At 32.8% G+C, this 25,506-nt stretch overlaps 5 protein-coding genes across 9 annotated transcripts; 3 read left to right on the top strand and 2 right to left on the bottom strand.

Annotated features, from left to right (window-relative positions):
- Window positions 1-138: 138 nt before the first annotated feature.
- LOC111427307 (Polycomb protein Su(z)12) lies at window positions 139-6,198 on the top strand. The gene is made up of 5 exons (XM_023062380.2): window positions 139-242; window positions 298-470; window positions 525-571; window positions 639-2,025; window positions 4,237-6,198. Exons 2-5 carry the CDS (start codon window positions 371-373, stop codon window positions 4,737-4,739), a joined length of 2,037 nt encoding a protein of 678 aa, XP_022918148.1. The 5' UTR covers window positions 139-242; window positions 298-370; the 3' UTR covers window positions 4,740-6,198.
- Window positions 6,199-6,281: 83 nt separating this feature from the next.
- LOC111427309 (uncharacterized) lies at window positions 6,282-7,606 on the top strand. 4 transcript variants are annotated; one of them, XM_023062384.2, is made up of 4 exons: window positions 6,282-6,411; window positions 6,465-6,718; window positions 6,771-7,085; window positions 7,141-7,606. In XM_023062384.2, exons 1-4 carry the CDS (start codon window positions 6,357-6,359, stop codon window positions 7,522-7,524), a joined length of 1,008 nt encoding a protein of 335 aa, XP_022918152.2. In that variant the 5' UTR covers window positions 6,282-6,356; the 3' UTR covers window positions 7,525-7,606. The 4 variants fall into 4 exon arrangements, with proteins under 4 accessions (XP_022918152.2, XP_022918150.2, XP_022918154.2 ...); XM_023062382.2 differs by having other exon boundaries at window positions 6,462-6,718; XM_023062386.2 differs by having other exon boundaries at window positions 6,283-6,411; window positions 6,465-6,655.
- On the bottom strand, window positions 7,537-25,284 carry LOC111427311 (methyltransferase-like protein 22). 2 transcript variants are annotated; one of them, XM_023062391.2, is made up of 6 exons: window positions 25,232-25,284; window positions 8,566-8,668; window positions 8,397-8,516; window positions 8,158-8,343; window positions 7,934-8,101; window positions 7,537-7,886 (listed from the first exon to the last, which is right to left on the bottom strand). In XM_023062391.2, exons 2-6 carry the CDS (start codon window positions 8,648-8,650, stop codon window positions 7,612-7,614), a joined length of 834 nt encoding a protein of 277 aa, XP_022918159.2. In that variant the 5' UTR covers window positions 8,651-8,668; window positions 25,232-25,284; the 3' UTR covers window positions 7,537-7,611. The 2 variants fall into 2 exon arrangements, with proteins under 2 accessions (XP_022918159.2, XP_022918158.2); XM_023062390.2 differs by lacking the exon at window positions 25,232-25,284 and adding an exon at window positions 20,593-20,684.
- On the bottom strand, window positions 9,099-19,172 carry LOC139428941 (uncharacterized). Its single transcript, XM_071194014.1, has 2 exons — window positions 19,088-19,172; window positions 9,099-12,241 (listed from the first exon to the last, which is right to left on the bottom strand). Coding segments are annotated over exons 1-2 (1,947 nt in total). The 5' UTR covers window positions 19,090-19,172; the 3' UTR covers window positions 9,099-10,296.
- LOC111427308 (protein disulfide isomerase) lies at window positions 20,077-24,962 on the top strand. Its single transcript, XM_023062381.2, has 4 exons — window positions 20,077-20,370; window positions 23,005-23,202; window positions 23,263-23,534; window positions 23,594-24,962. Exons 1-4 carry the CDS (start codon window positions 20,214-20,216, stop codon window positions 24,455-24,457), a joined length of 1,491 nt encoding a protein of 496 aa, XP_022918149.2. The 5' UTR covers window positions 20,077-20,213; the 3' UTR covers window positions 24,458-24,962.
- Window positions 25,285-25,506: the final 222 nt, after the last annotated feature.

Genomic DNA, 25,506 nt, shown 5'->3' with positions numbered 1-25,506 from the left:
CCGAATGATATTCTGTTTGGGATTATTATTATTAAACCGAATGTAATTCAGTTTGTTAGTTTATCTTTTTTGGAACTGCAGAACCGTATCCACCGTAAAAATGTTTGTGTATCATTGTATTGGCAGTTTTAGTGTAATCTTGGAATTTCTTTTATTGCTGAGCTTTCATTCTCTTCCTCAGGAGACGTTTCCTTGAATTATATTTCATGAATAACATATGATTCAGGTCTACGTATTTAAAAGTTGGTTATTTATTCAGTTAGGTTGGTAATATTTTCGGTTTGTATATAATTTCAGGCGATTGGGAAACCTCAAAGCAATCGGACCATCATTTCGCGGGTTCTTCCTAAATACTCATTATTCAATTAAAATGCCTCCTAAAAAACGTGATAAAGACTCGGATTCATCGAAAAACCCAAGAATGGACCATATACAAGCCGATCACGAATTATTTCTTCAAGCATTCGAAAGTAAGCAAACTTTACATCCTGTTAAAACAAACGTTTTAATTTTTTTTTTCCTAGAACCAACTCAAATATATCGATATCTAAGGACAAGGAATATGTGTTCTGTAAGTAAATTTAAATATTAATATTTCCACTTTGTACTTAGTTTAGGTATTCTCTGTTTTTTAATAGCCCATCTTTCTTAATCGTAACTTAACTTATATGAAAAGTCGCATGTCTCGGTCTCACAAAGGTCGTATCAGTTTCAAAATAGATTCTTTGTTAGAAAGGATTACATCAAAACAAAAAGACTTTCCTACAATTTTACCAGGGTACATGAATATAACGTTTTTTGGGTTTTTTGATAAACATCTCGATTCAAGTATTAAAGTGGTACAAGTTGAGACGGTTTTAGTTAAAATGAGTCATAAAAAACGTAAAGATAGTGCGTCACCTTTTATGGAGGTTTCATTTGGATCTGCCGAGGTGACTGCTAATCCCGATGAACATCAACTGCCCGTATTATCACCAACCGTTAGTGTTCCCACAAATTCATTTAATAATCCCGGTGGACCTTTAGCAAGGTCCTATGTATTAATTCTACGTGTAAAAAATGTTAACACCAATGATGAAGATGAACCAAATTCAAAACGTCGAAAATCTAATGGTAATATTATTTTGGATGATACCAAATATTACGCCTCTGAATTAGTTGTTTATGATAAACATAACCGCTGTTTATTAACTGACGCTGATTACGAATTGGTTCTCCAAGAAGTATGTAATAATAAGAATTCACCAAAAAAATATTCTAGTTGGGAAAACATGACTGATTTATCAGAGTATTGTAACAACTTGGACGCGTTCATTCAAGAACCTTGCATTAAATTTAAATTGAATTGGTCCCAAGAACCTGCGAAAACTCTAGTTGAAAGACCTAACCCATATCCAATTATAGATAATAAAGAAAATATTCCCGGGATAACTAACACATCATCCCCAACAAACAATAATAACCAACAAAAATTACAAATAATATATCAATTCGTTTACAACAACAACTCTCGCCAACAAACAGAAGCTTGTGAAGATTTACACTGCCCATGGTGCAGTATGAATTGCAAAGAACTCTACATACTGCTCAAACACCTCAAATTGTGCCACTCACGATTCACCTTCACTTACGTGCCTATATCTGTCGGGGCAAGAATCGACGTAGCTATAAACGAATTATACGACGGCTCATATACAGGTTCACCACACGATTTAATCTCGCAACCGACGGTTTGCGCTTTCTCCAGAAACGGACCTGTACGCAGAGCTTCCGTTACGCATATTTTGGTTTGCCATCCAAAGAGGCAAAAACCGAGCTTATCAGAATTTTTAGAATTGGACGATTGCGAATACGACGGGCAAAGACCTTTTATTACCGGTCATAATCGATTGTACCATCATACGACGACATGTTTACCAATTTACCCCAAGGAAATGGATGTTGATTCTGAAGGTGAAAATGACCCAGAATGGTTAAGAGCTAAAACTATGATGATGATTGATGAATTTACTGATGTCAATGAAGGTAAGAATATCTCTATTTTTTTAAAATTTATTATTTTTAATTTTCGAATATTTGTTTTATTTGTCTATAAAATGATCATAATGGTAAACAAAGTTTTTATTTCTATATGGCAATATAATAACAATTTAATTAATTGATTTAAAAATATTTAGAGATTAATATTTTAATTTGTGACAAATAAATGTGATGAGACAGATTGTAAGCTCCAAGTAAGTTAATGTGATAGAGGAGAACTAATCTTGCACTAAACAGCAAATTCTCCTATTCCACAAAAAAAGTTTGGCGATCCTATTTTCTCTCCACAAAAGTTGCAATTTTCCTTTTTTGATATTTTCTGTTGTTGGTAGCAGTGTACATGTTTCTTCCATTACACTTCGTCTTTGAGACTGTTTAAATGATTTAAGAAATACTCAAGCCTTTATTTGCGATGTTGCCAGATGATAAAGATATATCTTTGGTTTTTAAGGATTGGATTGTTAAGCCATTTCTCAAAACAGCTCCATGTAGTACTTGGCAATGACTGTTGATGATAGGGATCCCATGGTTGCTCTCTTATATTGCTTGTGACACTGTTATTTCCATTAAGTATTGCAATTAACAAACTTAATCGAAATTAGGTACTAAATAATTTAATATCAATGAAAATATATACAAACTCATAATAATAAACGAAAAAAGACAAATTCAAGAAATAGAAAAACAATCCTGTAAGAAAATCACTTAAAACATTCCTTAATACATGTTTACAATGGCACAACTATACAAAAAAAGTTAAATCTTAGACCTCAACTTCAACCCAACCCATCAACCTCATATCCTTTTGGGATATACCTAATTAAGCCATCAAGTATGAGTTTTCGTTACAGCTCTTTAGTTCAGCTATTGTTAACACCCTTGTAACATTTTGATAGATGTCTTCATGCCTCTACTTCACACATAATTTTTTCTTCTAATAACATTATTTCTTCTTTTGTCAATGCAGCGCGAAAATATTTCTTCTTTATCTCTCTTCGACGTTCTAATGACTTCAATTTCTTGATTTCTGCCTTCTCCACCTTTGTTCTGCAAGAATATGGAAGCCAAGATTCAAACAATATTCCCAAGGTTAACTGCATGATTCTGTCTTAAGAAAAACATTAATTTTATTCTCGCCATATTAAATCTTTCTGATCCTGCATTTTGGCAAGGACTTCCGGACTTCTTAGGTTGGCGTGGTTCTTTATGCACTTAATATAGTTTTCTATTAAGTTACCAGTTCTGATGATCTAGGTATGACTCTGCTCAGACGGATTTGCTGAGTGTTGGTCTCTTCTTATAACTTCAATCTTAGATCACTCTTAGATATCCCATCATTATACAGGTTGAGTTATTAATATCCTGGCGTAACTTAGTTACTTTTGATGTTTTTCAAATGGCTTTTACATAAATATTTTAAATGGAACATCCTGTATATTGTGCACTGGTTGAATTGCCCATCAAGTTACCATTAATTAATGATAGGTATGACATATATGTAACTTAACTTATTCTAAGTAATTAAGCTTTATAAACAACCTGTATAGTGTATCTAATATTTTTAAATACTATCATCTACCTACTCACTTTGACTATTGTCTGACGTAGTTTCAAGGCAAAATCGGAAAAAATGTCGTTTTTACATCGTTTTTAAAAAGATCCTGCAATCGGCACATTTTGGAAGAATAATTGAATATCTCAAGAACCATGAACGCTGTGAAATAGTAACAGATACGGTTGTATAAACAAATTTAGTTGTATACATAATATGATAAAATATACAGTGTTCCATTTAAATAAATTTACGTACTCTCCGTTACGCTTAAACCTGTATAAGTGAAAATAATTTTACGTAATAGAATGTGATAAGCCAAACAACTTTAGTATAAAATATTTTTTTGTTTTTCAAACGGTTTAGTAACTATCGACCACCGGGATACTAATAACTCACCCTGTATATTTATCTATACTTTCAACGTTTTCTTCATCCACATTAATAATTATTAAGGTGTTGCTTCCTCTATTGAGTAGGACAATGATTTGGAATAAATCTTAAGAAGTTCACCAAAATGTTCATCATATTTAAATCATAACGTGTAAATTAATCTGATTAATTGTTATTTTTGCCAAAATTGTATATTATTAGAAAAGTATGCATAAATTTGTTATATGATCAATAAAAAATATGTATTGTAGGTGAAAAAGAATTAATGAAAATGTGGAATTTACACGTAATGAAATACGGTTTCGTCGGTGATTGTCAAATTCCGTTAGCTTGCCACATGTTCGTTCAACACAAAGGCAAAGAATTACTAATGAAAAACCTCTACAGAAATTTTGTTGTCCATATGTGCAGTCTGTTTGATTTCGGATTAGTGAGCGCCGTTTGTCTTTACGCCACCTTGAAGAAATTGCAAGAAATGGTGGCGGAAACGGGTGCTATAAAAAATGTTCTCCGCGAGTCAAGGGAAGCGCAAATGGACAACTGGAATAAAGTGGGCGTTCAACTTCCGTTAGAAAAGTCGGCGTGCAAAACGCCGAGCGGCCGGAAAACGGCCGGTATCGGTATCCAAAGAAGAAAAGGGACGCCGACACCAGCCGAGCCGTCTAGGAGGAAATCGGTGGGGAGTGGAGAAACAACCAGGAAGAGGTTGTCGTTATCCTTAAAACAGGTCGATCATAAAAACGCATCGAGTTAAAGGTCTGTTATTACACAATGTTTTTTTTTTAATTGGTATTATGTTGCAATTTAGGCATTATATCTTTTTGCATAAAGAAAGGTGCCTAAGGGTGCGTTTACGTTGTAACTGCGATAAACGATAATAGCAAAATAACGAAATTGTTGTCATAGTTTTATATGCAGGTGTTTATATTGAAACGAGATCTGCGATAAACGATAAGAGCAGCAATGAGAGCTGCGCAAAAATCGTTTCTATGATATGCTGTTTATAGTGGGCGTTGATCTGTTGTGGCGATTTTTATCTTTTTGGTCCCACAAGGAGGATCTATCAAAAATTTCACTTATTAAACAGTCGATATCCATGCCGACCACACCTGATAGTAGCAAAGAAAATAGGGAATACAATTAGCGTCGCTCTTATCTTTAGTCGGCTGTCAAGCGTGGGACAATGCGTCGCTCCAATATAAACACTTGCATATAAAACTATAACAATTTCGTTATTTTGCTAGTATCGTTTATCGCAGCTCCAACGTAAACACACCCTAAGATCGATTCCAAAATGTTATTTTTATTATTATTATCACTTGTTTTAAGTTTATTTTTTGATTACTGCCTTAAACTTGTACAAGTTTATTTTGAAGGTGATAACTATTTTTAGTATGTAAGCAGACACTGGTACAATACGTCGACTGATATTTTTTACCGAGTGTGCAGTAAAAAATACACGATTTAAACAATTTTTTTTTAAATTAAATTTATAGGTTTTAGAAATATTTTTTGCACGTTTATGACAAATTAATCACCATTTATTTATTATACCAGAATCTATGGATCATGGATAAATTTGTGTATAATAATAATGGTTTTAAAAAGAAGTTTTTAAAATCTAATTTAAATTAAGCTTTTCGATGTTTTATTTTTATTTTTTTTCTTGTTTTTGTAGTCACTGCCAATTTTTATTATTACCTGTTACTATTACCTTTTGCGTATCAAAAAAATTACTTGAATAAGTAACTTCAAAAGTGCCTAGATTTGTTTTATAATCTCGAATTTTGTTTCGAATTTAATATGTTAATGATATAATTAAGCTCAATTGAATGCAATGTTATTATATTGTGGATATGATTAATAAATATTCATCAAAACACGTACATTCCACGTACTGGGAATAACAAATCTAAATTTGAGTAATTTCGTTATAATATAATATTGTAAGAAATATCTAGTCAAGATGCCAACTCAACAAAAAGTATGAAGGTTTTAAAAACTTCTCGAAACTTGCACCAAATTTTATTAATCTTTGTCTTTGTTTAATTAATACGATTTTATTAATCTGTCTTTGCCAATAATTAGTTATAAATAATTAGGTTTTTTCCTTAAATTTTGTAAGATAGCTTTTTTTATTTATATTTTCTGTATTATAATGTAGTCTTTTTCGACTAATTGTATACATATTTTAATATACTATTTTATAAATATTTCATTCGTTTTAATTGAATAAAATAATATTCTAAAAGTTTTAGCATTTGATCACTATGGTAGAAAAAAAAATATAACAAGAGTTGTCACAATCTGTTTTGACAGCTATAAACTAACAAAATTTTCCTTACTCTTAAGATAATATCGTTAAAAAAGTATGTCTAAATCGGGAAAATCGACCGTAGAGAATAAGCACGCGAATAATCCGGCAGGTATACAATAAATAAAATTGAAACCGATCACGATTGACGGTGAGTTTTAGCAGAAAACATAAAATGTTCTCAAGTTAACACTACGAGTGGCGTCACAAATGAAAAGAACTTAGCGAGTACGAGTAAATGTATTAGTAATAATAAAAAACGGTCCCCAAAACGTATGCAGTCAACTCATTCGGACGGCACATTGATTAAAACTGCCGTCATCGTAGAAAATAACGTCGGTCTTAAACAAAAATTGGTAAATAAAGTTAAATTGTGGAATAGTAAAGAGAAACGAGTAGCACGTACCAAAATAACTAAGGTACACGTTCCCGTTGGTCAACACATTTCAATTGAGGTTATCTTCATTTTAGGAATCTTCACCAAATTTGGCTAGCGATTTAGAAGGGCTCACATTAACACCGGATGCTTCTGAGGATAACCTTTTTAAATCCGATTGGTTAAAAGCAAGGGATAGCCTAGAAAATCTATTAAGCACCAGAAGCGAAAAAAGTGAAATCGTTAATTCAAAATCAACACATTTTCCATCATCCGAAAAGCCGATTCTTAATGAATCCCCATGCTCCGAATCACAAATCGGCGGCAATAAGGCTATGAACTCAGTCACTAAGGTTTTAGCTTGGGATCCGTGGGACAAACTGGGGCGCAAAAATAAAAAAGAAACTAAGGTTAATTTTATTTGAAATTTCCCAATATTAGATAATATTTTCTTAAATTTATTAGCGAAGAAAACGCGAAAAAACGCCATCGGACAACAACGTAACTCCGACAAGTAAGGACCACACTTCCGGTGACGAAATAAGAAATGGAGAGGCATCGAATCACCTAGCACAAGAGAACCCATCCGTGCAGGATGGAGAAGACTACCTTCAAAATTATGAATATCAACCTTATCACAAAAATTCAAAAGCCGTGGAATTTATTAACCAAGTGATGGTAGTTTACATAACGGGTGATGAAGTTGTCGGTGAATCAACGGAACCACTTAAAAAAGAATTGGATCAGCAAATTCGTAACAAGGAGATGCGAAAAGGTCATTATCCAGCCACGCTTTTCAGTCGTCGAAAGGTTGATGAAGATTATATGTCCGCATGGATAAAAAAGTAAGATGTGTGATTATGTGAAGAAATATAAGTGTGTCAAGAAAAAAAAAATAAAGTGATGCTACTTCTATTTTTCCATTATAAAAGTTTTTTATTTAGAAGTAATTTTCCATAAAACTAATTCTTTAACACGATCATATTCGAAATATTGACCAAAATCTAACGGTAATAATTCTGAATTGATTTTGGGTACTTTTTCCAAACATTCAAGAAAATATTCGTAACAAGGAGCGCACGTATCGCAATCGTTTACAGTGAAAACGTATCTTTTTTCTAAGGCGATGTAAACAACGCATTCTGGACATTTCAACAAAAGTTTTTGGAGTGTTGCGACGAAAGCTTGTGTGATCATATCATCATAAATAACTAAAACAAAGAAATGAAATAAATTTTAATTTTATATTTAAACTTACCATCTGCTGCTAATATTATTTTAACTTTCGGTAAAAGAACTTCAATTTCTTCAGTAAAATTTTCCGATAAAAAATCTAATTTTAACACAGAAACTTGATGTTTTGTAAGGGATTTATTTCTTTTTACATTTTCGGAGATTAAATTTAATATCCCTCCTTGATCAATATCTAAGAATACAAAAATAATGTTTAAAAATCATTTATAACTTCGAAATGTTTATTACCTGTACAAATAACGTTCCTATACATAGCAGCAATAATGCTTGTTAATCCAACTCCTGACCCCAATTCAAGGATGACCCCGTCTTTAGGTAAATCTTTGTTGTTGTAAATTAACCAATCCGCCAATAAAAAAGCTCCTCTCCATATTTGTAATCCAACTAAATCTAAGATTGTACTTGTACTGTGCTCTAAAAATTAATATGAAATATCCATCCGCATTTTTTGTTATTGTAAAAGTTACCAATTTGGATTGAATCTTTTTCTGTGCTGTCGTTTTTACTTGGTTTTCTTTTAACAACTAAATCACCATCACTATCTACAATTGATGACGGGTTTGTGAATTTAAATACTGAAACTACATCTAAAAAGTAAAATATAATAACAATTATCAATAAATTTGTATAAATTACTGGTTGGGGATGCAGTTGGTTTGATATCAGTTATATTATTGGTTTCTTCATAAAGTTCTGATGAAACTTTATATTCTTCCTCCATAATTTTTTTGGTTAATAACTAAAAACAAATCAATTAAAAGCAATAAAATTGTATTATATTTGTATAGAACTGCCGAATATATGTTTTGTCTCATTTTGAACCGGGGTGTTTAAAAAATCTTAGTTGATCAAATTTCTTTTTCCAAAAATAATATTTGTAATCAAATATAATGTTACCACCCCCGAGCGTGAGGTGGTAAGAGGCCCCCGAGTATATTCTCGGAGAAGGGTATTCTCCTCGGGTCCACTCTTTATAGGAGCCTCGTAACGTGGTTAAGTGTGTCAAAAGACAATGGGGAAAGGATCAAGCGGCGGATGTCAATAAACAAAATACAAAAGATCAATAAAAACTTTGAATTAATTAATGAGATACTTTAATTTAATTTCTTTTAAACGCAAATAAAATAAACAAAAAAAAAAAAACAGTAATTATTTCTATCTCGTACTCACATAATGGTTTTTGGGTTGATTGACACCTTTTTCTTCTCTACTTTCTTCTCTTATTTTTCTCTTTTAATTTCTTTTAGTCTTTTTCCACTTTTCATTCCCACACTTTACCCATGCCTCTACTCTAACTCTCGACCACACTCTCTCTAACTTCTTCTGTCTGCCTGCTCTTTTCGCGAGTCCCTCATCCGTTGTCCCCACTCCCAAAATATTTCTGTACTTCCCCGAATTAAATATAGATATCTTTTCTGACTTGTTACATTACTCCCCCCTTTAATTAAGATGTTGGTTACGCATTACCAACAACTTATTTAAAAAGAAAACAGAAATATTTTGTATAATCCAAGTGTCAATCAACAATTTTATCAAAAATCCAATACATAATTAAACATCAAAATAAACTTAACTCTATTACAAAAAGAAATTGAAATATTTTTTTTTTTCTTATAAAGTACATATATGTTTATAAAACTAATGCCTTAAATACTCATCAACATGGTCATCAACATGTTATCAATACTCGTTTACGTTTTTACCCAAACAATATATCTATTCAAGATTTTTTTTTTTTTCTTCATTGTAGAGCATCATCGTTACTATTAGTGTTAACTGGCTGTGTCAACTACAGTTGTAACTTAATTTTCGCTTTTCTTCATAACATATACATATATATTGTTTTGTTTGTTTTTTCTTTCTTTTCTTTACTTTTTAATATATATGTATTTTTTTCTTTCTTTCGAAGTTTTGTGGTAATTTTTTTTTTTCTTTTCCTGTCTTTACTTTTTCTGTATCGTTTTCCATACGACATGCCCGATAACTAACAGCTTCATCCTTCGTAGTTGTTTTTTTTTTAATCCATTCTAAGGAAAGGAAGGCGTTTCCTTTTCATTTCCCAGCATTTTTTTTTCTTTTTCGGAGAATTATTTTGATAAGATATATTGCGTTATTCAATATGCAAACCTTTGTTTAAATCAAAACTTTTCATTCATAAATTTAAAAAAATTTTTAACAACTCAAAAAAAAAAACTATTCGAAACTTATTACCTCCACATGGTGATGAGTATCAAACTTTCTTAACTTTCTCTTAATGAATTATTATTTTTTTTTTTCCTTTTTCATAACAATAACTTCTTAACCTAATTACAGACAATAAGAGTGTCTTTGTGTTACAAACACGTAACGACATATTTAATCGAAAATTCATGGCGTCTCTTGTACAATATGGATTTCCGGATACATCACTTTACTGCTATGGGGTGCTGTAGGTTGAACAGAATGACCATCTTGTACTCGTGCAAAATCTTCCTGGTTCTCTGGATCTGATACTTTGTGATTATAACTTCGATGTAAAAACCATGAAGTTAAAGTCGTCCAAAAACTGGCAATAATCGAAAATCCGCATCCCAGAGCCTGGTATAAAACAAAACCATTTAAAATTACTGAACAAATATATTTTAGGATGATAAATGCTATGTATATTCCCATAAATCCTGACATAAAAATCCCAATATCGGTAAACCAACCCCAAGCATAACTTAGTGTCGACTTAGCGATTCGTTTAATTTCTTTTGAACTAAATAATTTTGTTGTGTCGTACTGGTTTGAATCATCAGTTCTACCTGCAACCCGATTGACTAAAAATGAGGTAATTGCATCACGCTCGGATCCAAACAGAAAATTATGTTGAATCTTATCAATTTCATTTTGAGTATACAATCCTCCACTTCCCAACTTTCGAATAGGACTAAATTTTATATTATTTTCATCGTTAATTTCTAAAGAAGCTGGAGAATTATACACTGTGGGATATGGACTAAATCCTACCCATCGGTTCTCTATGTAAAATAGTGAAGGAGCTACCGGAGAGCACATTATCTCTTCGGCATGCTCTTGCACTACATGTGTGATTGGAGCCATAAATAATGACTCATTGTTATTAACCAGTATCGGCAATTCATTATAGCATTTATCAACCCTTCGCACTTCTGCGATTTTTGGTTCACATTTAATGATGTATAAAACTTCCCCTAAAACCCTTCCCATATACCCCAGAGAAGTCTTGAAAATACTGGCAATAGCATTTGTATTTAAAGGTGCCATCAACAATCTATTTCTCAATACTTCTCTCTTTATTAAACATCTTCGATATACTGCTTGAACATGTAACTCTCTAAACAATAATTTTGACGAAATTTCAATATACATAAATTTTGAATTAACATATGTCAACAGATTTATATTATTGACGTCATGAGTTTTAGAATTTAAATGATAAAAAGCATTTTTAGATTTTGTTACTAGTAATCGAGGATGTTCGGTAACCCAAACCTCATAGTTACATACAATACCCTTCCTTAGTAGATTCAATGCAAAGATGTATTCGTCTTGCTCAACAACCAAATAATTTTCAACTGTATCCTGACTACTTACTGAAACTTCTGTTCCAATACCTTCATAAATAATTGAATATTGCCGTTTCTTACAAGCTCCTTGTTCTATTTCATCCCAAATAGTTTCACCTGCTTCAACATCCATACAGTATCCATCTACAAATGGACATGTAACTCCTCCCATCAATGATATTTCATTAGAATCCAAAGCGATAGTGGCATAATATTCTTTTAACATAAATGTAACAGCTGCAGTAACAACTACCCTAGACCATGTCTGACCATTTTCTGTATAAACTGTTCCTTCACAATCTCCGTTCATAGATAACTTCCCAGCAACGGTAATTGATGCAGATGTTGTGGCATTTACTTTTATATTAGAAATAACATTCCCTGAATATCCTATATAAGTACCAGTATTATGAAGTTTTCGACACTCATCTCGTCCAATTGGCCTGATGGTTTTCATCAACCCTTGGTGGACATCACTAACATGACTATTCATACCACAATATCTTATCAACCGTGTTACTTCTATAAGACAAGTTTTTACTTTTATTTTGGAATAGTCATTTTTCTGAATCACTCGGACATTTATTTTCTTCTCGGTGTAGTTTGTTTGCGGAGATGGACAGGGTGCCACATCGTGAAGCGACACTGCTGTAATGTTGGTAGATGGTCCCCGACAATCGTATACAATTAAACCCTTTATATACATCCCCGTAAAAATCAGTAGCCAACTAGTTAAATAGAACCTGAAAATATATATTTTATTAATGTATTCAAACAATTATACTCCTATAAATCTATAAATCCCAAGAAAACGTATTATATCTATGTATTAATATTCGAAGCCTTAACAATATACTATGTCTAGATAGATAAAACCTTATTAATAATAATCAATGAAAACAACCAACAAAATGTATACATAAAAATTATTAAATTCTTTTCGGTAATACCCATGGCAATTCTGGTACATCACCTCTACTTCTGGTAAGATATGAATGCCCAGTGTTTTCTTCTCTTTGAACCGTTGTATCATTCCCTGGTTCAGTTGTTTCGAGGTTAGTATCTTCTATATTTTCTTCTGGAACGTATTCCACTATACTCTGAGCTGTCTGTTCTTCTAACAGATCTTCCCCTCCGTCTTCGTTATTTTGGTCCGGAAATACTTTCCAATCATACCACATAGGTTCTTCTATATCAAAACTCAATTTGTTGTTCTCTAGGTCTTTAGTATCTGACTCTTTCTTTCTCTTTTCTTCAACATCTCCCTTATAGAGTTTTATACGATTCGAATGTACTAATTCGACTTTTGAACCATTAATTTCCTTTATTTTAAAGTTTACTGGACCTGTTTGTCCTATTATTCGGTATGGTCCTACCCATGGTTTACTTAACTTTAAATTTACTCCAGTTTTGATCCCTGGATTATATAATAATACTTTGTCACCTAGTTCCAGATTTTTCTCTTTAGCCCTTTTATTAAATTGAACTAATTGTTTATTTTTAGCTTTGACCTCATGACTTCTCACAAACTGATACGATTGATGTAATCGTTCCAGCAGTTCGGATACGTAATTGTCGTCATAATCATATCGATAACGATCTGGTTTGGTATAAAGTTCGTAGGGTAGATTCATATCCCTTCCGTGAAGTAAAAAGTATGGAGACTCTCCGGTAGTAGAATGTACGTTGTTTCGGTAAGCCATCATTACATATGGCAACCAATCGTCCCAATCTTTTTGTTTATCATCTACCACATGAGATAGTAAGTCCTTTAAAACTCGATGCATTCTCTCAATCATGCCATTCGTTTGTGGATGATATGGAGTAGTGCGAATCTTTTTGATTTGTAGTAATTTACATACTTCGTCCATTAATTTCGACATGAAATTTGTGCCTTGATCGGTAAGTAATACCTTTGGAGTCCCATGCCGCGTAATCACATGCACCACAAAAGCTTTCGCCACTGTCTCAGCCTTCTGATTTTGCAATGGGATCGCTTCGGTGTATCTCGTAAAATAATCTTGAACCGTGAGTATATATTTATTTCCATTGTAGGTGATCGGCAATGGTCCTACGATATCCATTGATACCCTTTCAAATGGTTCCTGTGCTGGCGTAAATAATTGTAATGGAGCTGGTTTTAAATGTGACGAACTTTTCCGTTTGTTACAGGCTAAACATTTGTCACAGTAGCTTTTTATATCGTCGCCCATATTTTTCCAATAGTACTTTTGCTTCACCTGAGACTTGGTTTTATCGACTCCAAAATGTCCAGCATACGGCAAGTCATGACATTGATACATAATTTCTTTTCTTAATTCCGTTGGTACTACTAATCTATGGTATCTTTCATTCTGTTGTTTTGTTTTATATAGTATCCCCTCTTCGTCAATAAAGAAATCTAAATACTTTGGATCGTTTTCAATTCTTTCAATAATAGTTTTAGCAAAACAATCCTCCTTCTGTTTATCTGCTATTGTCTTTATCTCTCCGGTGGTTAAAGAATTTACTCCTGCCTCTATTTGCACTCTGGATAACGCATCAGCGTTTCCGTGTAATCGTCCTGGTCGATGTATTATTTCAAAGTCGTATTCTGCTAGCGTTAATGCCCATCGGGCTAAACGTGAACTTGGATCTTTGATTGACAATAACCATTTTAATGGTCGATGATCTGTTATGATTTTAAAATGTTTTCCAAACAAATATACCCGATAATGTTTAACGCCCCATATCACCGCCAAGCATTCTCTTTCTGTAGTGGAGTAATTCATTTCTGCTTTTTGTAGTTGCCTACTGGCATATGCCACAGGTTTTTCATGTCCTCCAACTTTTTGACTTAGTATAGCTCCTATTGCTATTCCCGAAGCATCCGTGGTTAGATAAAAAGGTTGTGTGAAATCAGGATAGTGTAAAACAGGTTTATCACACAAAGATTTCCGAAGTAAAGTAAATGATTTTTCCTGTTCTTCTCCCCAAATAAAAGGTTGATCCTTTTTTGTTAATGCCGTTAAAGGTTTAGCAATTGCTGAATAACTTTCAATAAACCGCCTATAAAATCCTGCTAATCCTAAAAATGCCCGAATATCTTTTACAGTTTTTGGTTTAGGATAATTAAGTACAGCTTGAACTTTTTCTGCATCTGGTTTGATTCCTTCGTTTGAAATAACGTGACCCAAATATTTGGTTTCGGATAGTAAAAACTTGCATTTACTTGGTTTTAATCTCAAATTTGCCCTTCTAATTCTTTCAAACACTTCTTTCAGTCTGTTTAGATGTTCAATTATTTCGTTCCCACTGAATACTATAACGTCGTCTAAATAAACTAAACACTTACTCCCCGTTAATCCCGATAAATTGGTATTCATTAACCGTTGAAAGGTACTGGGCGCATTGACCAGACCAAATGGCATCTTTTTACAATGATAGTGCCCTTCTGACGTACTAAATCCGGTTTTTTCTTGATCTTCTTCTTCTATTTCCACTTGCCAATACCCAGAAGCAAGGTCTAGTGTTGTAAATATGGTAGAACTTCCCAATCTATCTATTGTTTCGTTCAGGTTAGGTAACGGATAGAAATCCCTCTTAGTGACTGAATTTAACCCTCGGTAGTCAATACATACTCGAACTTCTTGTTTTCCATTATCAGACTTTTTCGGTACCATAACAACAGGTGCTGACCAAGGTGATTGCGACTCTTCAATCACTCCTTCGTCAAGCATTTTGCTTATTTCTTTATTTAAAATTTCCCTTTGACTATGTGGTACTCGGTATGGTGGTTTTGCAATTGGATGACAAGCCTCTGTAACAATTCTATGTTTCACGCCATTAGCAGTTCCCAATTTATTATTTCCAAATAAAAAGATATCTTTGTACTCAATTAACAATTTTAATAATAACCGTTTATCTTCACCTTTCAAATGATTTAAATCAAATAACTTTTGTATGTCATCCTCCGCGTTTTCAATTCCAGTATCTATTACACGAACTGAATAAGGGTTCACATCCCTATCCAATCCATTAAGATGATAAATTCTCACCCAAATATTTGATCCTTTAAATATCCATCTGATCATATTGATAACTCTGTCCCACTTTAACCCATCTAACCCACAAGCAATCTTTGGTAGGGCTAATTTATGAATATTATTTTTCTCACAAAATTCCCTTAATTTTCCCAAGGTATAAAACAAATCTTCGTAAGTTGGTTTATAAAAATATTTTCTTTTAGTAATAAGGTACAAAATATACCTTCCATCTCGTCTTAAATACAAAACATCTCTCACTTTTGGATTCTGTTTATTTAATTCTTTTATTCCCATAAATTTCTCTTTGACTTCAGCAGCGATTCCTGCTCCCATTTTCAAATCTTCACTCACACAATGTGCCAAGCTATAATCCCTCGGCGCATCAAATAAATTACCCTTATCTTCAAGAATATCCCAATTTTCTACAATATTTTTCGATATTTTCTCTTCGTATTCCCTGTAATTACCATACATTTTCTCCCTTTTATGAGTAGTGCTATTTACACCATTTACATTTTCAAGTTGAGGTACCTCTTCCCAAATCCCAGCTGATGAATTCTCATCTCCTTTGTGTTCAATATCAATTTTATTTACGCGCGTAATAATTCCAACACTTGTTCCCTTATTCAACATTAATGGTTTCTCGGTGACGTTGATCAGGCGCACCGGAACCCGTTGATTTTTATTTACCCTTGTTACAACTCTTGCTGACATTGACCCATAAACACCCGTATCAATTGGTTCAATGATAACTTCTTCATCTTTTTCCCATTGGTTTTGTAAAGCTTCACAAACAACCTCACATCGTCCCGGAATTTCTAAAGCCTCCATCAACAGAGCCGAACAGGGACCAACTGTTCGTTCTGTATCACCAATCATCTTTGGTCCAGATGACGATGATCTCTCCGTGTTCTTTTCTTTCTCTCGATGATCCTTCGTTTGTGTTTGCATTACTCCAACCTTTTCCATATTTTCTTTATTCCCTATCTTTTGTTTATCGCACCCATTTGATAAACCAAAACCCAATCCCGAAGATTTATTGGAAGATAATAGTTCTTCATTTTTCGATGTTAACACCTTAAATGGGAAACTTTTAGTTAAAACTGGAGAGGGAGTTTTCATAATTTGTGTTTGGCAGTTGCTTTTCTCACTCATATTCATGTCATTTTGTAAACAGTTCCCATGCGCAGTAGAAGATTTTTGTCTTTTTGATGATGTCATGATCAATTTCAAGTGAATATGTCCTAACTTCAAAATTCCCTGATTATAATCAAGAATAGCTTGATTGCTAATTAGGAAGTCGCATCCGATTATCCCATCGGTTTCAATGGCAATATTTTTACAAATCACACAATTAATATTAAATTTCTTGTTTTTCACCCTAAAATCTAACAAAGAAAATCCTACTCCTTCTACTTCATTTCCCGTGATACCTTTTAAAGTTATATGTTGTTGCAAATCTAATTGGTAATTAATTTTTGTCCGGAGTAAACTCTCCTCCTTCAATAACGATACTGCTGAACCCGAATCAATCAAAAATGATAATTTTGTACACCCCATTGTTAAAAAAATTATGGATTTGTCTGCCTCTGAATTTATAGCACTGCTAACTGATTTTACTATTGCGTTTTTATTTGTAATCTGATCATTAACCCCTGGATTTAACATTTTCCCTCGGATTGGGGTACATACGAGGTGGCATTTAGGTTTAAATGACTGGTTCCCGTTCTTATAAAATTTTGTGTTTCATTTGGGTTGCGTGATTCATTTCTTATATTTCCATTTTGATGGTTAAACTGAGTATGGGATCGAGTAGTATGGTTACTCGTACCGGCTTGTCCCCTTGATTGGTTATTCTTTTTCCAACACTTAACTTCTACGTGACCCGTTTTTTTACAAAATCTACAAACAACCTCATTCCGACAATTCCCAGAAAAATGTCCCGGTTGATAACATTTGTAACACACATTATTTGATTTTTGATTATATTTAAAATCAGGTTTTGTTGAGTTAGATTCGAAAGGTTTAGAAAATGATGAATGATATGAAATGGATGGGCGATTCTTTTTATTGAATTGCTGTGGTTTAAAATTTGGTTTATTAAAACTAACCCGTGGTGCAGTTGAATGAGGCTGAGATTTAGAAACACCTTCTTGAGAGAAATTACAAGCATATTCAGAATAATAACTATGTGAACAGTAGTTAATTGTATTTTCCGTCATCATCTGGTTCAATTCTTCTTGACTCGCTATTTCTGCGGCTTTATCGAGTGTTAAATCACTCTCTCGCATCAGCAAAACTCCAATAATCTTAGAAATTTCCCGTTTTATTCCCATTCTAAATTGCGTCAATAGAATATTGTTATGTTTTTTAATTATACCCTCCCGTTCCGCCTGTGAAGCGTCAATTAAATCCTCTTCTAATACCTCCTGTCCAATTAATTTTAGTCGCGTGAGAAATTGACTGATAGTTTCGTTACGGCCCTGTATACATCTTGACAAAATTAGTTGAGCCTGACCTGGTATTTTCAATTTCGAAAATTTTGTAATAAATTTTTGTTTGAATTGCTTATATGTTATTTCATTTGTTGATAAATTTGATTCGCTTTTATAGTAACTGAATGCGTCTCCCGTTAGTCTACATCGCACGATTTTAATTAAGTCTTCGTCTCCAATGTTATCTAAACTTGCTCTCTGTTCTACTCGTTCAAAAAAATGTTTAACGTTCTCTTTACCAGTAAAATTTTCAATTGAATTTAAAATAGATGCTAATGATGGTTTAGGCATTTCAACTTTTACGATAGGTTTTTCATCTGTATTTGTAGCCATTATTTTGGTTTTTAGTTCGAATAAAACTTAAATAAAATGTAAGTATATGGTATTTGCAAAATAAAAATTTTATAAAGGGGTCCGTTATCAAGAGTAATTCGCAACTTGATGATTTCGCGATTTCTAAAGTGCGATACGCTGGAACAGCTCAGACCGTCTGGATCTCAGTTTATAATATGATAAATTTGTTTTAGCAAAAATACTACCTTTCTCTCTCTATCTCATTAAAAAAAAGATTTGAAGCTCTATTTTAACTCAAATGACCGACACAAAATAACAATGAAAATAATTTCGATTTTTACATAACCAAATCTATGTTGTTGGGATTAATTTTAATTTGAATAAAGGGGAATTTCTCATATTTTTACATACATCTCACCGTTAACACGTCTCCACCCGTCTTCAACACACATCCCACACCGCTTCAACACACATCCCACCCCGCTGCCACCAAATATGTTACCACCCCCGAGCGTGAGGTGGTAAGAGGCCCCCGAGTATATTCTCGGAGAAGGGTATTCTCCTCGGGTCCACTCTTTATAGGAGCCTCGTAACGTGGTTAAGTGTGTCAAAAGACAATGGGGAAAGGATCAAGCGGCGGATGTCAATAAACAAAATACAAAAGATCAATAAAAACTTTGAATTAATTAATGAGATACTTTAATTTAATTTCTTTTAAACGCAAATAAAATAAACAAAAAAAAAAAAACAGTAATTATTTCTATCTCGTACTCACATAATGGTTTTTGGGTTGATTGACACCTTTTTCTTCTCTACTTTCTTCTCTTATTTTTCTCTTTTAATTTCTTTTAGTCTTTTTCCACTTTTCATTCCCACACTTTACCCATGCCTCTACTCTAACTCTCGACCACACTCTCTCTAACTTCTTCTGTCTGCCTGCTCTTTTCGCGAGTCCCTCATCCGTTGTCCCCACTCCCAAAATATTTCTGTACTTCCCCGAATTAAATATAGATATCTTTTCTGACTTGTTACAATAACCTGAAAATTTCAGGGAATTCCCCGCTATGAATAAATACTAAAAATAATTATTAAGTGTATGTGTAAATTTCTGATATTGATAAAAACAACTATGAATGTATATAGTATATTTACAAAAAAGGAAATATTTGCATTGCTATTTATATTAAATTAGTAACGAAACAAAGCGCCATCTATAGGTATTGTTGTCGTCACCTTTAAACGACTTTGTGGAAAATTATAAAAAAAGATAAGGTTTTAAAATTAAAATTAACCACCAAATTTTTCGCCGATAATAATACTAATAAAAATTAATTATTTAAATATTAAAAAAAATTTGTGAAACAAAAACAGCGCCACCTCTATGTTCTTATTGTTATCACCAAGCGCCCTTTTAAAATGTTACAAAGTAATAAAAAAAATGTTTTAAAATAAATAAACATTGAAATTCACACCAATTAAATAATTAACTTATAAGTAACGGTAATAAACATTACTGTTAAAGAAAACTGAATAAAAAACCTTTTAAACTGTTAAAAGATAACAGCGAATAACTCGTTAAAAAATTACGTTATTTACATATTTAGCTTTTAAGTGTAAAATTTGAAATTCCAGACAAAATTATTTATTTAAAAATCTTTTCTATTTTTACATATTACATTTAAATAAATGTTTGTTTTGTGCCCTTAAACCGGCAAAATACATGTTTTTAAAATGACAACACGTCAAAAACGCGCAAGCCAATCACAGTGACCCACGATTTGTGCCACGTTGTTTTATATACCTCCTCAAACGTTAGCGTGTCGCAGTCGCGTATTCATCTTTGCGAAGGGCTATTGTGCAGTAACGGAGAATAAACCAAGTAGATATCAGAAAGCACCACGATGAAAATAACGACGGAAATATTATTAGTGGTTTTTGCCGTGGTCCTTCAAGTTAACTCAGAAGCCAATATAAAAACGGAAGAGGGCGTTTTAGTTTTGACCGGTGACAATTTCAAGACTGCCATTGCCGATAATGAGTTTATACTCGTCGAATTTTGTAAGTATTATTAATTAACATATTAAAATTCCCATAAAAACATAAAAATTATCTTTTTAAAACGTAAATAACCAGTTTAAAACAAAAAATTTGTTGTTCCTAACCTAACTTTTTTGACGCGAACACGTCATCTGTCACTTATTTCTAGCAATCATAACCATAAATGAATTAATTCAATTTAAACGACCCCGCCGGGCATAATAACCAAAAATTTTCACTTACTTGGTTATTGTTACGTTTAGGATAACGTGAGAAGCCGGTAGTTGCTCTTAATGGTATAAAAAGAAAACTTTCGTGGGTCAATAACCCCTTTTTACCAACCTACGTTTTATTCAACATCGCGGATGCTGTAAAAACGTCACTAAAAATAGCGACGAATTATTTAATTTTGTTGAAATAAAGAAAGATCTAGATTAAGATGTGGCCGCAAAACTAGAATCGGTTACGAAATCGTTTAAGATCCATATGTTTAAGATGATGCGAGTTTAGCTGTAACGTTTTGATGATGTGTCCTTACAGCTTTAATTTATTTTTCGTCAACGTATCATTTGTAGATAAAAGAAAAGATAAGACGTGGATTTTAATGAATAAAAATTTCTAAAAAGGTTTAAATGGTAATTAAATGAAGATTTTTTTTTAATTGCCTTTTTATTTTTTTGTGTTGGTTAAATTGTCTTAAGGGTTACTACAATATTGATAATAAATAAATTTGCTGGTTAATTTTACTTGAATTATAAGGCACTTAAACCTGGGGAGCAACGAAATAGGAAGTACGCACGATTTCGCTGCTTGATAATAAAAACAGTTGTATAAACTGTAAAATAAGTAACTACGCTTATTTTTCTTATTATCGACTTTTATTTTTGATACTGTAGTCGACGAGACAATGATCTCTTGGAGGGGACGAAATCACATGAGTATGGTGCTCATATTGTGTTCAAACTGTGCTCCACCAAAGAGTATATACCGAAAACGTCTACTTTGAGTTTGCAGATAAATTGCTAAATGAAGGAGGAACGTTGTTTGTCGCAAATTAAATACTAAGTAAATTAATGTCGTACCCATTGAAGAGGGAGAGATAATTAGGATTTTACAAAAAACCCTAGTTATCCCAAACTATTAATGTTAGGTATAGGACTTATAGGATATAAAAGATGTAAAATAAGACGCTGAAGACGACTAAGTACTAAAATATGGGGGGTGCTATTTAAAAAAATGAAGTTATGGTACTTCCAAATTTCGAAAAGTTTACGTGCCATAGTAAAGTGCACAAACGATCCAGACACATGTTGTTTAAGCATGTCCTGAATCCTAAATTGATATCCCAAAAATCGAATGTTGTCTGATTTTTTGAAAAAACGTCTGCTAGCAGATTTTTTTTAAATCGAATAACTCGAGTACGGCCGAATCAAATTGCAAAAAGCAAAGTTATTCATAAACCTTCAATAGAGAAATCCAAATATGTAAAAATATACAGGATGTTCCATTTAAAAAAATAAAGTAGGTGTCGACTTCTGGTATAACCGGAAGTGCTAGAAATCTGAAAATGTTTTGGTCAAAGAGAACGCAATTAAATCTGAATTCCCAAATTTTTATTTTGACCAGAACGCCAGAAACGTCTAATGAACCGTCTCGCTGAGACATCCTGTATATATAATAATGGAAAAACAGGCATCAACAGAAGCGATCGGATGATGTCATATGCCACAATAATACGGAAAAGTTTCAAGTGGTATCGGAAATTAGCACTACATTTGCTTTTAGGAGCAAGTATAATAAATGCTCACATCATGTACCAAAGAACTAACGAATAGAGACTAGACAAATAAAAAAATAGAAATAAGAAATTTTCGGGATAAACTTCTCTTTACCGAATGGTTGTCCTTGGAAAATGCTATGCCCGACAATAATTGAAACAAGGAACGTGTTCCACCATTTACGGATTTGTCAGAATCAGCAGGGCAAGCATATAAGAAAGGTGTGCTCTATTTTACCAGAATTAATAGTGGAGTCATCTTGATGAGAAGCGTAGCATTTCTCATAACCAATTACAAAGAAAAAAAATCTTTCACTTTCTCACAAATTACATGAATAAAGGAAATGGGAGCAAATTTATCTTGTTTGTTTCCTCTTTAGTTGATATCTTTGGTTGATTCAATACATTCGCCCTTCGAACGCTAGCAAATAGAAGCATTGTGATGACATCCCCATTTAAATTTATCATTGTTCGTAATTTCAGATATAATCAAAGAGGTAAATGGTTCAATTCATCAAATAGCTTGAGGAGTTTGGAACATAGCCCTTATAAACATTTAGTTCAAATAAAGATTAGATAATTTTTATATCAGTACCTTAAAAACACGATTTTAATTAGACTTGAAATTACTTCTCATTACATAATCTATTTATAATAATTAGAAATTGTAAAAAGCTTGACCTCCGTTGATAAGGAAACGCTTGGTAATAATTACAAAATTATTTTTTAATATATTCTTAAGCACTAAATAATTAAGAAAATTAGTTACATCGTTAAAAACATTGATATAATCTTAAAATCACATAATAACACATCTTCTTCCTTATCTGCTTAAATTGTTGATTGTAAAGTTATTTTTGTTTTTATTTAAATTTTAGATGCACCATGGTGTGGTCATTGTAAAGCATTAGCTCCCGAATATGCAAAGGCTGCCCAACAATTAGCTTCTGAAGAGTCAGCTATTAAATTAGGTAAAGTTGATGCGACAGAAGAACAAGATTTAGCCGAACAACATGGTGTCAGGGGATACCCAACACTTAAATTTTTCAGGAATGGAACACCAATGGACTACAATGGTAATATTAATCAAAAAAATCTGTCCTCTTAAACTAAATCTGTTTTAAAATTGATTCCAGGTGGACGTAGTGCTGATGAAATTGTGAATTGGTTGAAGAAAAAGACTGGTCCACCAGCTAAAGAATTAAAAACTGTCGCTGAAGCTAAAGAATTCATTGAAGCTACCAATGTAGCTATTATCGGTTTCTTCAAAGACCAAACTAGCGATGAAGCTAAAGCTTTCTTATCAGTTGCTGCTGTAACTGATGATCATCCATTCGCCATTACATCAGAAGATGAGGTTTATAGCGAATACGAAGCTAAATGCGGATCTATTATTCTTTTCAAGAAGGTAAAAAATTTCTCAAACAAAGTAAATCATCTAATTAATGTTTTTGTTAAAAATTCTAGTTTGATGAAGGAAAATCACTCTTTGAAGGTGAATTGAACGAAAAGAACTTGAAGAAATTCGTTGCCGCAAATTCACTCCCACTTTTAGTCGAATTCAATCACGAAACCGCCCAAAAGATCTTCGGTGGTGAAATTAAGAGTCATCTTCTTTTATTCTTGGCTAAAGGTGAAGATCATTTTGAAAAGATTTCTGAAGCCGCGAAGAGTGTTGCCAAACCATTCAAAGAACAAGTTCTTTTCGTAACAATTGATGCATCTGAAGAAGATCATGGTAGAATTTTGGAATTCTTTGGTATGAAGAAAGATGAAGTCCCAGCCGCAAGATTGATCAAATTAGAAGATGATATGGCTAAATTTAAACCGGAAACAAACGAATTAACCGCCGATTCGATGAAACAATTCGTTCAAGATTATTTGGACGGAAAATTGAAACAACACTTATTGAGTCAAGATCTTCCTGAAGATTGGGATAAATCCCCAGTAAAAGTTTTAGTTGCTAGCAATTTCGATGAAGTTGCTTTAGATAAAACGAAGGACGTTCTTGTTGAATTTTACGCCCCATGGTGCGGACATTGCAAACAATTGGCTCCAATTTACGACAAAGTCGGTGAACATTTTGAAAACAACGATGATATTGTTGTCGCTAAAATGGACGCGACTGTTAACGAATTAGAACATACAAAAGTTTCGAGCTTCCCAACAATTAAATTGTACAAAAAGGGCGAAAATTTGGCGATTGAATACAACGGCCCTAGAACCTTCGAAGGTTTAACCAAATTCTTGGAAACGGGTGGTTTGGACGGTGCTGGAGCCGAGGAAACCGATGATGGTGATGAAGATGCGCCGAAAAAGGACGAACTTTAAAAATATTTTTAGGTACTTACTGTTGATAATTTCTCGGTTGTTCATTGAAAATCATCACCCATTTCTATTTTTATACTGTTGCTGTTTTTCGTTTTGATTGAACTTAAGTGTAAATTTATTAAAAATAACTCTTCCCAGAATCGCTCGTGAATTAGCCTCTTTTCTGAGAGGCGATGACTGGAAATTTTAGAAGCGCTCCGGTTACTCCAATGATGTTATTCACGTATTCTTCGTTTTTTGTGCGATTAATTTTCTATTAACATTCCTTTTTCTTAACATTTATCTTAACTTTCTGGTTTAATGTACAAATTTGATCGCCAGTTTTGCATTTTGTTTGTAACATTTATGCAAGAAGAAGAAAAAGGATGAGCTGGTGCGTGTCGTTCATGTGAGTTTTTTTTTTGTAATTGCAAGCGTTAGAACGTATTTTTTTTTTATTTTTACGAGAAATGTGTACCATTTGTGAACGCGAAAACAAATTATAATAAATTATAAAACGACATAAGTATTCTGGTTATATTATATTATACTCTGGAAAACCTTATAATCCTTACATCATTAATTATTTGTTCACCAATGAGAACAAGTGCTTTATGTGAAGATCAAGTTGATTTTTATAAATTATATTAGTAATTAATACTCATAAATCAGCAGATATTGAATTTAAAAGATGTTGCGTGAGGTAAAGTTGTACAAAAACATGGTTGATTATATCTTTTTATTTAGTTAGCGTATGGGGGGAAGTAAAAAAGTAACAAAGCACACTGAACGTACCTGTTATAAATAGAAAGTGCTCAACTCGACTGATTTCTATTGCTATTTATAAATTTCACAACTTGGAGAAAAGTACCTTGTCACTAAAAATAAGATTTTAAATATGTGATTAAACTTAAAATTATTCTATACTTCCTACTAAATTGTTATGTTAATCTAATAATCAAACTATCCTTTTTATTGTAGTTAAGATGTAGAAATCAAGTTAAAGTATAAATAAAGAAACAGTTCCTATAAACGAAAAGAATTCGAAGTTAAAAGCAAAGTTTGCATTA

This window comes from Onthophagus taurus, chromosome 2, assembly GCF_036711975.1.
Source record: "Onthophagus taurus isolate NC chromosome 2, IU_Otau_3.0, whole genome shotgun sequence".
NCBI classification, from domain to species: domain Eukaryota; kingdom Metazoa; phylum Arthropoda; class Insecta; order Coleoptera; family Scarabaeidae; genus Onthophagus; species Onthophagus taurus.
The sequence above is the reverse complement of the archived record's forward strand: the minus strand, read 5'-3'. Positions and strand labels throughout refer to the sequence as shown.

Excerpts from the sequence above, each read along its gene's own strand:
- LOC111427307 (XM_023062380.2), top strand. The coding sequence starts at position 371 with ATGCCTCCTAAAAAACGTGATAAAGACTCGGATTCATCGAAAAACCCA. Across the intron at positions 471-524 it reads ATTTCTTCAAGCATTCGAAA|AACCAACTCAAATATATCGA; the intron begins GTAAGCAAACTT and ends TTTTTTTCCTAG. Across the intron at positions 2,026-4,236 it reads ATTTACTGATGTCAATGAAG|GTGAAAAAGAATTAATGAAA; the intron begins GTAAGAATATCT and ends TATGTATTGTAG.
- LOC111427309 (XM_023062382.2), top strand. The coding sequence starts at position 6,357 with ATGTCTAAATCGGGAAAATCGACCGTAGAGAATAAGCACGCGAATAAT. Across the intron at positions 6,412-6,461 it reads GCACGCGAATAATCCGGCAG|CAGAAAACATAAAATGTTCT; the intron begins GTATACAATAAA and ends GGTGAGTTTTAG. Across the intron at positions 7,086-7,140 it reads AAAATAAAAAAGAAACTAAG|CGAAGAAAACGCGAAAAAAC; the intron begins GTTAATTTTATT and ends TAAATTTATTAG.
- LOC111427311 (XM_023062391.2), bottom strand. The coding sequence starts at position 8,650 with ATGGAGGAAGAATATAAAGTTTCATCAGAACTTTATGAAGAAACCAAT. Across the intron at positions 8,517-8,565 it reads ACCAACTGCATCCCCAACCA|ATGTAGTTTCAGTATTTAAA; the intron begins GTAATTTATACA and ends TTTACTTTTTAG. Across the intron at positions 8,344-8,396 it reads AAAAGATTCAATCCAAATTG|AGCACAGTACAAGTACAATC; the intron begins GTAACTTTTACA and ends ATTAATTTTTAG.
- LOC111427308 (XM_023062381.2), top strand. The coding sequence starts at position 20,214 with ATGAAAATAACGACGGAAATATTATTAGTGGTTTTTGCCGTGGTCCTT. Across the intron at positions 20,371-23,004 it reads GTTTATACTCGTCGAATTTT|ATGCACCATGGTGTGGTCAT; the intron begins GTAAGTATTATT and ends TTTAAATTTTAG. Across the intron at positions 23,535-23,593 it reads CTATTATTCTTTTCAAGAAG|TTTGATGAAGGAAAATCACT; the intron begins GTAAAAAATTTC and ends TAAAAATTCTAG.